The sequence below is a fragment of the Cavia porcellus genome, unplaced genomic scaffold (genome assembly GCF_034190915.1).
Source record: "Cavia porcellus strain 051 isolate PalLab524CR breed Dunkin Hartley unplaced genomic scaffold, mCavPor4.1 scaffold_1, whole genome shotgun sequence".
Taxonomy (NCBI): domain Eukaryota; kingdom Metazoa; phylum Chordata; class Mammalia; order Rodentia; family Caviidae; genus Cavia; species Cavia porcellus.
In genome coordinates, this window is record NW_026947484.1 from 202902379 (window position 1) to 202917188 (window position 14810).

The 14810-nt window shown below is 43.0% G+C and overlaps 1 protein-coding gene across 1 annotated transcript; it reads right to left on the reverse strand.

Moving 5' to 3' along the window:
- Positions 1 to 11730: 11730 nt before the first annotated feature.
- Positions 11731 to 13931, reverse strand: LOC134470995 (igE-binding protein-like). The gene is made up of 2 exons (XM_063228270.1): positions 11852 to 13931; positions 11731 to 11813 (listed from the first exon to the last, which is right to left on the reverse strand). Exon 1 carries the CDS (start codon positions 13416 to 13418, stop codon positions 12261 to 12263), a length of 1158 nt encoding a protein of 385 aa, XP_063084340.1. The 5' UTR covers positions 13419 to 13931; the 3' UTR covers positions 11731 to 11813; positions 11852 to 12260.
- Between the last annotated feature and the right edge of the window lie 879 nt (positions 13932 to 14810).

Genomic DNA, 14810 nt, shown 5'->3' on the forward strand with positions numbered 1-14810 from the left:
GTTCTTTCTTTCTTTCTTTCTTTCTTTCTTTCTTTCTTTCTTTCTTTCTTTCTTTCTAGTTTAACTCCTGGTTTGATGCTTGTAAATTAATATGGAAAGTATCTTTCTTAATAGTATTTAGAACACTTAGGAAATGATTAGTTCTTAGAGGTGTCTTCTAGGCTTAGCTGGATTTTGGCTTTGAGTCTATTGCAGCACAAGAGCTCTTCAACTTATTGGGGATGAGAAATCTCTACCTATTAGGCTCAATACCTAGTAGAAGTTCCTTGGAATTGGCCCACAGTATTTTCTGTGACCCATAGGCAATCTCAGTCTTGGTAAAACAGGAAAAACAGCTGTTTAAAAGAATCCTGTCACTTTGGCCAAATTTGGTACAGTCAGGAAAAAACAATGGCATGATACACAATCTAGAAAATGACAAACTGAGATAGTCATTAATTTGTCAACTTTATTTGAAATAGACTTGTGATTATAAAAAAAATCTAAAACAAACCAGAAAATTATATGTATTAACAAACCATCAATATGTTAATTTTACTCTCAAAGGAGAGTATTTAAAAGGAGCTGGGGAAAATAGAAAAAGAGTAATAGATTAAAAGCAATGCTAGAGGATAGTAAAGGATCATGCAAAGTTTGGGATGCTAGTGCAGAAGGCAGGAAGAAAAGAGAAAAAAATAGAAAGAAGGAAGATCCAGAGATCATCCTGTATACATTTAATTCCAGCACTTGAGAGACAGGAAGATTGTTGCAAGTGTGAGAGCAGCCTGGGTTACAAAGTGAGCTAAAGGCCAGCCTGAAATGCATAGTGAAACACCCCGTCTTGAGGTAACAAGAAAAACAAAACAAAACAAAGCAACAACAACACACACAAAATCTAGAAACTATGCTCACACTTAAATATAAAAAAGATCAAACAAGGAAGAAATAAAACAATAAAGGAAGATGGAGAAAATAAAACCAGAATAAAAGTTCAGTTCAAGATTTTTTTGTGTGGTCACTGGTAGACCACATGTGGAGATAAGTCCAGATCTGTGGTGACTTACTCCAACAAGCCAGCAGTGGATTTATGGCAGTAGTGGATCATTTCAGTGAACCTGTGCCCTTGAAGTTCAGGCTGGTTTCTAACCAGGAGGCCTGGACCAGACCTGTTCAGCCTGAAGCAGTCAGTTCATCTTCTGCAGACTTGAACTCAGCTGGGACCCACTGAATGGAGTCAGCAGTTATTTTGAGTTCTGAACTCAATTGGCCCCTCTTCAAGATGACTCCTGGTCAGTCACCATCTCCTGCAGTCTGGCTGAATGTGCTCCACTCACAAGGCAATGAAGCCCATGGCAACTGCTCAATTGCACTGCTGCATCTGTTATGGATGCTTCTATGGTTGCCTCTAGTCACCGTGTGCTGGAGATTTGAACAGCTCCCCACACATAGTGAGTCCTGAGTCAAGGAGAAATTGCCACCTGCCACCTCCTTCTTTACTAAAGTTTCTCTTTTTTATCTCCATATGAGTCTCAATTATCACTTCAGATCCTTCCTGGTCCAAGGGACCCATTTCTCTCCTCTTCCTCTCATTGCTATATTTCAGTGTCTGAACAGCAAATCTCAGAGAGGCTCTTTCTGCACTGCTTTTTCTCTACCATCTTTTCAGGTATTATATAGATATTTAAATTAATAGGTAACAATAACCAATTTTGTTTATATCCATTTATGTCTCCTTATAATTTTTGAAAATCAATTAAAGTCTTTTGATATCAGGTATGACTTGTAATTTTGTAGCCTTACAGTTTGGATCATCACTAGTGCTCCCAAGTAATGAAGATTAAATAACTGAATCTTATCTGTGGTAATAAAGAGACCAAAATACATTAATCTTGTTTTGTTTCAGCAATGCTTGCATAAAGTTGTTGTCTAGTGGGTGCAGTCAATAGAATATCATCCATATAATAGTGTAAGCAAAAGGAAGTTTTGTCTTCCTCACTGTAAGACTTGTACTACCAGAAATTGTCACTAGTTGAGGCAATTTCTCATATTTTGAGGTAGAACTACCTACTGATAAATGCTTCATTGGTTCTTTAAAATTTAGACTAGGCCAGCAGAGGCAAAGCACTGCCTATCTGCCAGACGAAAAAGAATATTTAAAAAGAAACTTAGAAATAAATTACAAAAGGGGCCAGTCTCTTGGGACGGTGGTTGGCTTGATCATTCCTGATTGCAGTGCCTCCGTGGGTAGGAAGCAAGCATTTACAACTGTTAGATCTTGTCATAATGTCCATTTACTTCATTTTTGTAAATAACAAAGGTAGCCATATTCCATGACTAACAGAGGATTCCAAATACTTCAAATACAATTGTTCTGCAATTGGGGCTGGGGATTTAGCTCAGCAGCATAAGCACCTGCCTTGCAAGCAGGCAGTTGTGAGAGTTCGATCCCTGGTACCGATAAAAAGACAAAAAAAAATTGTTCTGCAATTAATTTATGTAATTGAATGAGCCTCTCTTGTTTTAAAAACCATTGATCAACCCATATTGGTGAATCTTTTTCAAATGTAAAAATAAAGCACATTTAGTGGGAGATTTACTATAATCTCAATTAAAACTTCCACATTTAGCATTTTTAGGAAGTCCTTTAAGTTCTTTCCCATTTCAAAAACTTATCCAATTCATTATATGTTCTTCCTTACACCATGTTTCATTGGTTCAAATTAATTTCCATTTTTGGTGTCTCAGGGAGAGAACTAGCCAGAGCCTCCTGAGATCCCACCATGTTTGAATTTAGGGTTCTGGGAGACCAAGCAACAAGCTCACCTCCCTGAGCCTATGGGCACATGGGCTGAGAATCAACCATCCCATTCTCCTCCCAAACCATTAGCAAATGGGATCCAGAGGCCTGAACATCTCTTGGGTGGTGATCATACGCAATATAGCAAATGTGTGAGATTTCGTTGCACCATCTCTTTGAAGGCAAATATTGTTATCACTGTTTTACTTTGTTCTGATTAGTTGTATTGCTCTATTCAATATTCTGTTTTGATAAGTTCTATAATGTTCTGCATTTGGTTTGATTTTACTATAGGACAACTGTTGTGAAGATAAGAAGATGTACTATGGTACCTATTACTGTTATCCCAGTAACTTGCTGTGACATTCTGTACCATTTTCACTGCATTGTCTCAATTGGCTTTGTTCTACTGTATTTTGTTACCTTTAAAATAAAAATAATTTCCATTTTTGTAGCAAGTCTCTACTCCATAAACTGGTAGAGATAAGTGACACATAAAGTAAGAAAAGATACTGGTGTTGATCAGGTCATTAATAAGATGGAGGAGGCATACTTCATGAGACACATTGTAGAGATAACAGGTCTATGGAGGAGGTAGGAATGGGTATAATTATCCATGTGTCTGACTTTTGGTTCAATGAAATTACATAAATATCTGCACCTGTGTCTATGAGCAACTCAAAGTATTTTCCATTAATTTTCATAAAATACATTGGACCTTCCTTCTGATACTTAATGAGCAAAATAAATTTCCTTTTTGGTAACTTTTTTTTAATCAGTGTTTTGCTTTTATTTGACTTGTTTATATTTAACAAAGAAGTCTTATCCAAGGAAAACAAATCCAATTGTGCAGTGTAATCACCTTGTTCAAATATATGAATATCTTGAAAGTGATAAGCAACCTGAATTTCATGATGACAAGCACAATCAACAAGGCTCAGAAGAATAGTCACTCCTTGTAAGACTGAATCAGCTTTACCCTAAATGAACACCACCATCCCCTATGGAGGGGGGCTCCTCTACCCCATAGGGACAGAAGTGGGCTTATATCCTCCAATGAGGGTCATTCTCTGTGCTTCATGAAGATCCAATCCTGTGCTTTGAACTGTTCCCCTAGTGAGAGAAATAATGTCCCTCCTGGGAGCCATGTGTGTGGCTTTTGAAATTGCTGACAGTTGTGAATGGGGTAAAGCTGAGCAGTAGCCTGATTGACATCATTGATTTCCCGTTTTGTTGGGTTGGGGCAAGGCCTGTACCCTATAACTCCTCAGAAGCATCCAGTCATGATATTTAGAATGACAGTGATTAGCCCAGTGCCTCCCTTTCACACAGGAAGGTCACAGACAAGGTGCAGGATCTGAGTCATTTTGGCCAGAGGCATTACCCTTTTCAGTTTCTTTAATGCAGCATCACCTCCTTCCCAGGTTGAGTAGGGGCCTTACACTTTTCATGAACATGTCCACTTTAACCACAATGGAAACATTAACATTACCCTTATTGCCCTTAGTTCCTTTGTCAAAGTCAGCCATAACCTGGGCCATCAAATTAGTTTTATATAATTCAGTTGTTATATAATTCATTATTTGCATAGGCCAACTGGGGGACTAAGATATCCATGGCTTGGCTATTAGGAACTGTTCTGTTCACAGCCTCTTGTAATTTTGCCACTAACAAGTGAAAGGCTTATGAGGGCCTTGGAGAATGTGTGAAAATTTTTGGACAGGCACTCCATCCTCAGGAACATTAATTAAAGTCCTTTTCATCAAATCAGCTAATTGTTGATACATTTCATCAGGGTATTTAATGTGTTCCTCAAGAGGTACATGTTACCCCTGTCAAGAGAGGATTTGTTTGTCTATACAGCCATGGGGATCATGGCCCATTCTATTCTTCTCAGTCTGCTCTAAATTAACATTTTAAAATCACACATCAAAATGAAGACATTGAGTGGGAGGCAGACATGTCTTTTCTGGATGCTTGATATCATAAGGAGCCATGCAATATATACCTAGGGCATTCTCCAAGAGCCCTGCCATAAACAGACTCTGGGCACTGTTACTGACAACTTTTGTTTAACGTCATTTAAAAACTAAAATTCAAAAGGCACATAAACATTTAAGGGATAATTCTGATCATTCAGAATTGTTTGGATGCCCACTGGAAAGCAGGCAAGGGTGCCAAAAACTTCTTGAGCAACAGTGTCCTTGAAAATCTGCTAGTACTTAGACAGAGCTGCACAGGCAAGCTTTCTTTTAGGCTTTTCAAGCTGAGATGATTTTTTCACCAGGTGCCTCTCAGAAAAAAACTCCTTCACTTTGAGAGTTGATTGTATGTGTGATAGCTCGGACCCTGGAATAAAATCCAACGAAGCAAGAAATTAAGAAATTTAGAGCAAAGGCTTTATTTTATGCCAGGCCTGATGACGCAGCCTCCAGTATCCAATATGGAAGACTGTGCATCTCACAGGCTAAGGGTGGAGTTTTTAAAGCTAAAAACCGCAAAGCAATCGACCTATTTCAGATAACATTCTTGGTACATTTTGTTGCTCTCTGAGGTTAAACATTTTCCCGGAACAGCACACCTTGCAGAAACATGCGGAAGGGGATTGGGGGGGGGGTTTACAAGATGCTGAAACTTAAGTTTTTACTGGAAATGGAATTTTAATCTTCATGGAAACAGCACATACAGAACAGGAAGGAGGTGCATTGGTTAGAGCTAGGCCACAACAGTATGCAGTTTTCTTTATCTTGAGACGATCAAGCCAGGGTAACACTAAATTTTGCATTCTATGCCTCAGAAGGAGGTGCTTACTTTTTGATTTTTTTTTAATCCTGGGAGCCACAGCAGTCAGCAGTTCACTTTGTAGTGGTCTTAGCATTGATTGAGCCAGATACCACATGGTAAAGGTCTCAGGAGAGACCATTTCCCCACTGCCATGGGGTCCTTTAAGGTTTTCTCCCAGATTCTCCCAGTATTCAATGTTCAAGGTTCCTGCTTAGGAATGGCCGAATGAATTTAAATACTTTAAAAAAATTTTTTTAAATCAGTACCGGGGATCGAACTCATGACCATGCACTTGCAAAGCAGGTGCTTATGCCGCTGAGCTAAATAAATCTCCAGCCCTGAATTTAAGCACTTCATGTAACATTCTGGACAAATTGCTAGTGTGTATACTGACACCAGACTGCTTTTATAAAATGAGGAACAGCTATCCATTTTGTTGCTCCTTTGCTGACAAATTCTGCACCATTGTAATCTCTGAATGAAAAAGTGCCCATTTCCAGTGGACACATTAATCTTTTGTTTTTTCTTTCTTTTTGACCTCTCACTGGACACCTCTGTATCATTTCCAGGAAATATTTTGGCATCTCAGGACTCAGTGTCTACTCAAACTGATCCTCTTTGCTTGTTCAGGCTAGAATAGTCCCTGTTTAAGGAATCAGTTTTGGGGGCTGACCAGCTCCCCAATCACCTAGACAAAGTAAGATGATGGATAAAAAAGAAAGAGAAAATAATTTAGAATTTCAGGGGGTAAGAAGGTAGAGCTCTTACCAGGCTGAGACCAACAATCTCTGAACCCTTCCCTCTTTATTTAATCCACACAATTTTCCAGGGGGTGTGTCTGGGGATCGTGGGAACAGAGGAGTTTAGGGCACTGACATGATGAGAAAGACCTCATAAGAAAGAAAGCATTATGCCTTCTATTAATGGGAAACTTATTTTTTCCTTGGGTTAATATTTACTTCTATGGAATTTTGTACCACAGTCAAGCAGTCCTCAGCTGAAATGTTGTCCTGCTTTCTGAGACTTCACAGAGTCGCACATCTTAGAGATTACTACTGATACCAGTGGGATCGGGACTTTTGTTTCCTATCCCAATGGCAAGACACTTAGGCCTAGGACAGGCAAGACACTTAGGCCTAGGACATACTCAGACTTTTAGTAGAGAAAGCCAGTTTTTGTATTTGCCGCTTGCTCAGAGAGGTCTCTAGTACATTAGGTTAGCCCTGTCTCCTACAATTCCTGTCTCTCTCAGATGATCAACATCAGTAAAAGAGTAAATTAGTGAAGTTTTGTTACAGATAAAATACTGAAACAGTACACACTGTGGCATCTACTGGGGATCTCTTCTGAATGTTGATAGGATTTTTGGCACAGTAAAAGAGAATAAAAAGTAAAAATGGCCTTTATTCTAAGAATACAGAGAGAACCCCGTGACCACCGGGGCCTATCTTTCTCTGCTGGAAACATGTTGTGGGGGGAATACATATAGTTTCTGACCATGGTGGTGCTTCATATGGTATTAGTGATGTGGGGGCAGCTGATTGGGACTCTTTTTGCACCATACCTAAGTTGTCATAGGGGAGGGGAAAATGACCTCAAGGTAAACATCCCCTTGTCTTGCCTCCCAGTGCTATAATATTGCCTCTAGTGCAAAATCCTTTCATTCCCACGTTTATTGTTAGGAAAAGTGTGAAGTCTCTCTCTTACTTCTTACTGCTGAAAGAGGGCTTCATTTTGGGGTTTAGGAAGTTTGATAGGATGATGGTTGTTGCCCATGCAGAAGCTGGTGCGAGATGTTTCAGCCAGGACAAGTTTATCATTGGTGACTGGAAAATAAAGAGACAAGGTGTTATGAGAAGGCAGGCCACTATCTTATTTAAGGACCCAGGTGAGGTAGAAGGAAAGGTGCCTTTGATTTAGATATGTCATTTTATCAGGACCATAGTGAGGCAGAATCCTTACCATGGTGAGGTACAATTCTGAAAAATAAGTGTGGAGTTAGGAAGAGTGAAGTTATGAGAGGTGATTATTCTCCCATCTGAAAGGGTACAAGTTAAGAGTGTAGGTATGTAGGACTTGTCTCTGGTCCAGGGGTTGAGCTGGAAAGAATAAGAGCACTGAGGAGGGGTATGGCTGTGTCAATATGAGGAGATACGAGCCTAGGTCTTCAGGGATCTCACATTTGACTAAAGATTTTCGGAGAATGGCATGTTTTACTAACTTTACCTTTTTATTTAGGAGAGAAATCAGCTGTGGTGTCATTTGAAACCAGTTGAGTGTAGTTAATTATGGCCGCAACATACCAGGCACCCACTGGTCAGTGGAGGGCTGAGCCAGGGCTGGCAGATGGGCTGGGAAAGGTTCAGACCTGGCTCCTGCCCCAGCCTCAGCCCTAGAGTCATTGCTCTGTCACTCCCTGCATCATATAACTTCTATTCTGGAAGAGATCTGGTTGATCCCAGCAAAAGGATTCCAAAAGGCATTTGTAATTATCTCTTAATTTTAGTTGTTGAACATCCAGAAGATTGATAACAGTGCAGTGCAGTACAGACAGAAAGCTTAACATAGACCATTAAATGTAAATACTTTTTCTATTAACCATGGATGTTTAACATTTGAGCACTGAAGAAATTTGTGACATTTTTTGGACTGCTCACTATTTAAGCATCTCGTCTAAACATAACATATACATTACATAAATTTTTGTTCAAAACTTATTATTTGACTGATGGTCTGACATGAATATTCTGGCTGGAACACAAGAGAAAGACAGAAGACATCTAAAAAAATTCCCAATTTTATATTTGATGGCATGAATATACCATCTGATCAGTAAAATGAATGGTGTTAGTCATATGAACTTTAGTTGACGTGTCTCCTCCCATAAGATATGGAGATTATTGGGCCTCCAATTAATAAACCTGAGCTGGTTAAAGTAACCAGGTGGCCACTTTCTTGTTTATCAATTGGAGTCCTATCCAATGTCTCCTCACCCCAAGGGATTTTGTTTAATGAATTTTAGCATCATTTTGACTAGCTGGCAACCTAGGTGGAAGCATGTTTTTACATCTATAACCCAAATAAACCCTGATTAAATGATCTGAAAATGTAAAAGGGGAGGAAAAAGTGTTGAGCTCAAATAAAAAAAAAAAAACAGCTGTTTGCAGAGCAGGCAAATGAACAATCAGACAACAGATTTATAAATTGCCAAGCATCTTATAACATTGCAGTGTACTCAAGTATATTTGGCCAATTTGAAATATAATAAATAGACTAGTGTGAATCTTTTTGTAGATTAATTAATAGAGATCTCTTGAAATAAGAATACCAGAAAAGGAACCTAATTTATGGCTAATCTGAGATAGCTGAGAAAGTTAAAAAAGGAAAGTTAATCTTTTGGGGCCTGCTTGTTCCCTAAGCAGGTGTAGAGATCTGTCTTGCAGACATGTGTGGGCAATCAACATGGCTGCTGGCAACCACGTGGCCTGCCAGAAGCCTGGAATGACTGAGACCAAGTGTAGTGAGGTGGCGGAGAAAATGGCAATGCAGGGGAAGGAGACAAAGAACCCTCAGGCAGGACAGATGGCTTTGGGGGCGGGGTTGATTGAGAAATCAGAAACTGGGGAGAAAGGCTAGGGGAAGGATTAGAGATCCTAGGTGAAGGATGAGAGACCCTAGGGAAAGGAGAAAGAGAGGATGACACAGGAGGTGTAGAAACCTTTGGCTGACAAACCTGCAGGATTTGGTATGAGAGATACAGGGGAGAAGCTGTAGAGAGAGGAACTGCATCATAAGTGTGGGGAGGGGGAGAGATCCTGGTGGAGCAGAGCAAACCAGAAGTATTTGGGCCATCACAGAAGACAGAGTGAAAGAAAGACACATCCTTAAAGTGAGAAAGGCCTAAAGATGAAGGGTTTCTGCCAACTTGTCACCATTGTGACAAAAGCATAAATAGAAGATCAGCTTTTTGGTTTTTGTAGCCTTTTTGGTGCCAAGAGCACCAAAGTTATGAACCGTGTACCCCGGAGTTGTGTTTTTTGGGGGGCAGGAAGTGGTCCTCATGACTGAGTTATAAGTGAGCTGAGAGAACAACTTTGCCTCAGGAAGTAAGAGCTGTAGCTAGCTCCAAGGAATGTGGAAGCTGTGCTGGGTCACAATTAACAAAAGAGAGCATCACCTATTTTGAAAGTGTGACACAGAAAGTCCCAAAACCTATTACAATGGGCCAGGTTACCACAGAGTGTGGGGCGGGGTCCCAGCAAACAAAAATATGTCTTGCCTCTAGCCAAGTGGCCTAAGGAGTGTGAAAACTGGTATCCTTATTCAGGGAAGATCAGGATGGGTTTTCTGTCACAAGCTTGCTAAGGAACCGAAACAAAAAATCCCAGACAGTGGCTCACCAGTGTTCAGTCAGGAAGGTGGCTGTTGCATGCAGATTAGCTGCAACAAGTAAAAAAAGCCCTGCAGGAAGAAAAAGGTGGTTGTTAAGCAAGGGGACTCAAACTGGGAGGGATTCCCAGGAGCCACTCACTTTGTCTTCCTGGTCAGGGAACCAAATGATAGGATTTTCACTGCAGTAAAAGAGAGAATACAAAGTAAAAATGGCCTTTATTCTAAGAATGCAGAGAGAACCCCATGACCACAGGGCCCTGGCTTTGTCTGCTAGAAACATGGTGTGGAGGGCATACATATAGTTTCCAACTGGGGTGGTGCTTCAGGTGGTATTTCTGATGTGCAAGGAAGCTGATTGGGACTCTGCACCACAGGTAAGTTGTCATAGAGAAGGGGAAAGTGACCTCAAGGTCCCCTGGTCCCATGTCCCACTGCTGTAATATCATATCTAGGGCAAAATTCTCTAAAAGATCATAGCCATTTTTAATTACTGTTATCTTGTTTTGAGATTCTGTATCATTTTCATTATTGAGTTGAGTTTTATTCTGCTTTGTTTTGTTTGATTCTGTTATATACAATGGCATGGGCAGTGACTTCAAAGATATAAAGATATGTTATGGTAGCCATTTTCTATTTACTGTTGTCTTGTTTTGAAGTCCTTTATTACATTCATTGTTTCATTTTTACTGGTTCTATTCTGCTCTGTTTTGTTTGATTTTTACTATTTCTGAATGTATTTCAGCTATTTTGAAGACCAAAGGAGGCATTATAATAGCCATTGTTGATTTTGTACTGTTTTGAAGTCCTGTGTTGCTTACACTGTTTTGTTTCAATTGGATTTATTTAGTTTATTTTGGTTGGTTTTAATCTCTTAAAAATAAAAAAAAGACTGAGGAGGAGTATGGATAAGTAGGGAACTTGGGCTCCCTCTGTAAAGAGAGGGAGAGAGAAGACAAACACCAGAAGGATTCCTACTCTGTGTGAGTGCACAGATTTCACCAGGTCCCATGAATAACTCTAGGCATTACCCAAAGTACCAGTCAAGTCCAAATGGTGCTGAAAATGCTCAAAAATAAAAACAAGAGATGGAATCAGGTGTATTGAGCTCATGATCCTAGATCCTAAGACAAGTATCAGGTAAGTAATCTCATACTGTCAAGGAGTAGTGGTCCAGTGACCGGAGCCGCGGAAGACAGGAGGCCAAACTCGAGCAGGATCAGCTCTCAAACTTTATTGCGTACAGCGAACCGGACCTAACAAGGTCCGCCACCCTCAACGTTGGTTCCTCTTCCGCCGTTGGGGGCAGGAACAACCTCTTATAAGGGGAAGCAGTATCCAATCACAGAGAAGCGTGCCTAACAAGCTGATAGGCTAGCGTCACGGGTAACTGGGCAGATATGACAATTTGGCAGGCTTGTTCAGGCCGGGAAGAACCCGGAAGCAGGAAATGGGCACCATTCATAGGCGGCTTCCCACATCTCCCCCTTTTTTATTTATTAAAATAGGATGGTCTGTGGGTCCCTCCAAGGTGTCTATGACCTTGTTGCTGTTAGACACCTAGGAGTGGGCCTACCTTGTAGGCCGAGGCATGAGAGAATGTAGAGGTCTATACCCTGCTGTGCATCACCCTGTTTTGTGCATATCCTTGCGCCAGGACCATGCTCAAGGTGAGTGGTTCATTTTTTCGCAGGGCCAGGCTTTTGTGAACCGAACCTGGATGCATATAGACATTCATTCCTGCCTTCCCCCCAACCTTTGGGGCGGACGGGACTGCAGTACCCTTGGTCTCGCATCTCAATGCCAATAATTTGACTCCGGGAGGGACCCCTGGCCTTATAGGCCATGTATATCTGAGTGGAGCCTGTCTTAGGTTGACCGGGAGGGCTTTTCCCGTCTTACCCGTCATTGGCTTGCCCACTCAGCTCTTATAGCTGATGTTCTGCAATGTGAAGGAGATATGCGGCAGCCTGCTGGCCTGATGGGCCACCTGCTGCCATTTGCATGGCTGCCATAGCTGTGACCTTGACCTGTTGCTGGGTTTGCATCGGAGTTAAGCGGGTGGGTCATATTGGCTGCGGAGGATGTATTTTTCAGTGTCTGATTAAGTGTCATAAAGGGGCGGAGGTCTAAGCAAGCACCCAGCGCATTGCAAAGTTGATGCTGCGCGAAGAGGGAGGAAGTATGTTTAAGGGGATCAGGTTGAGGTTCATTACAATATCCCGTGGCCCCCCAAGCGGCCCCCACTGAACAATTCCGAAGGGTGATCAATAGGAACCCACAGAATAGAAAAAACTCCAAACCAGACATTTTAGTTTGTAGATGGTCTCGGGCGCTGAGCGTCGGTCCCAGAAGGGTCGAGTTGACTTGTGTCTGCGGGCTTATCCTCCTGTGCTTTATCAGGAACTGGTGGGGAGTTTACTGCTCGCGTCAATCTTTCCGGGACCCACAGCGGTTCGCAGCCTGGTTCCTGTGGGAAGACACAAACTGCACCTCGGGTCCAGCTAACCACTGGATCCGGGCCCATCCATTGTCCTGTAAGGACATCTTTCCATCTCACCAGCCCTTTGTCGGCCGGGGACGGGTTATTGTGCTCCATGGCAGGGGAATGATTATTGTGATTAAGGTTTAAAAAATTTATGGTAAAGAGTGCCAATGATATTCTTCCTTTGGGCGTTAGGCCGTGGCCACCCAATTCACGGCACAGGCGTGTCCACTCTTCTAAGGACCTATTTTTGTTAGTTCTTAGGACATCACGGCACTCCTTAGTGCACTGTTCAAAAATCAATTGTTTTATGAGAGGGTGAGCTGCCTCAGCATCTGGAAAAATCCTGTTAGCGGCCTCAAGCATGCGGGCCACAAAGTCTGAAAATGGCTCTCCCTGCCCTTGTATAATTTTTGTAAGGTGACCCGTATGTTCTCCCTTTCCAGCCAGCCGTCTCCAGGCCTGGAGGCCACAGCGGCTAATTTGTTCATAAACCTGGCGAGGGTATTGAGTTTGATCTTCCTCAAAGGCTCCTCGCCCTAATAGAATATCCCTGTTCCACTCTCTCTGGTTATTTTCCCTGTTGGCTGCCGCCTGCTCTACACAGAATTCCTCATTCCAGGACTTCCAATCTAAATATTGTCCGGGGGAGAGGCAGGCGCGTGCCAGCTGGGTCCAATCTCCAGGAGTTAAAAGCAGACCTGCCAATGCCTCTAAAAGCGCCATGGTAAATGGCGCATTGGGCCCATAAGCTGAAACTGCGTCCTTGATAGTTTTAAGTTGTTTAATTTCTAAGGGCTCATAATATCCTCCTCCTCCTCCTCCCCTGCCTCCTACTTGTACCGGGAATGCATGGAGACCGGAACACTCAAAGGGAAGCCGCGACCATACCCTCTGGTGGAAGGAACGTCCTCCTCCCTCCCCAGATGGGGGCGCAGAAGGCAACCCAGGAAGTAGCTCTCCCTCTAACCAGGGCGGTGCCATAGGTTGTGGTGGCAGCCCAGGGAGCAACTCCTCTTCTGGCCACGGCGGTGCAGTGGGGCCTGGCGCCCTGAAAGGGGCGATCGTGGGTCGCGAACTTGCCAAAGGGCGGAAGGGCTTAAGCTCCTCCCGTAAGGCGGAGTAGCTCGGGCAGGGTGGTGTTTGGTTTCCCTTTTTATCTTCCCGAGCCCTAAGTTCCTCTTTTAACGGTGTAGGAGGGTCATGCTTAGCAAAGACGACCTCCTCTTCTGAGCCTTCCGAATCCGAATCAGAATTAGAGCCCTGAGGGTCCTCCGGAGACCCACAATCGGCAGTGGCTCCGGGCTCCTCTGAGCATTCTGATCGAGCTCTATCAAAAGCCTGTCGGGCTGTATTAGGGAAGCGAAAGCAAAACAGATGCAAAGGGAAAAGAAAAGAAAAAAAAACCGGCGTCCACTCGTGTGGCGCTCAAAATCTGTTAGGTGCGTCCACCCAACCCAGGTGACCCAGTACTCACCTGTCCCGGGAACCGCTGTATCTCACGTAGCTGTATCTCACGTAGATCAGGGTGAAGAGAAGAGGCGCTCGCGGCCTTCCGTTGTTATTGGGCCAGGTCCTCCGTCGTACCGCAGGCGACAGCAATCGCACCTCCCGGCCGAAGAGGCACGTCGCTGAGTTCCCCGTACGGGCCACCAGATGACCGGAGCCGCGGAAGACAGGAGGCCAAACTCGAGCAGGATCAGCTCTCAAACTTTATTGCGTACAGCGAACCGGACCTAACAAGGTCCGCCACCCTCAACGTTGGTTCCTCTTCCGCCGTTGGGGGCAGGAACAACCTCTTATAAGGGGAAGCAGTATCCAATCACAGAGAAGCGCGCCTAACAAACTGATGGGCTAGCGTCACGGGTAACTGGGCAGATATGACAATTTGGCGGGCTTGTTCAGGCCGGGAAGAACCCGGAAGCAGGAAATGGGCACCATTCATAGGCGGCTTCCCACAGTCCAGAAAGGATTTGGCTCCCAAACTGGCAGCTTTGGGTGTCCCAGGATAAATTGTGACACTCACTAGTTGCCTTGCCTCACTTTGTCTTAGTCCTATCATCTCAGGAGCACAATATACCCCATACTGCAGAGGTTAACTACAAAACAAGTGTTTCTCAAACACAAACACAATCTCAAGCTGTGTGTGGAAGCCTACTGCCTCTGGAGAAAATTCACTCCAAGTCATTTGCCTCACTTTGGATAGTTCTCCACCAAGGCAAGTGCTCCATATGGTGATCACCATGGGATGCCATGCCCACATCTAGCATCCTTGGTTACTTGTAAAAAGGTACAAAAGAAGAAAATCTTCCTCTAGACAGCTATCCCTCCTTTCTGGCTGCTCTGCTGCTTCTGGCCACCTCCCTGGAATGCTTG

Coding starts and splice junctions, on each gene's coding strand:
- LOC134470995 (XM_063228270.1), bottom strand. CDS start 13,418: ATGGCACCGCCCTGGTTAGAGGGAGAGCTACTTCCTGGGTTGCCTTCT.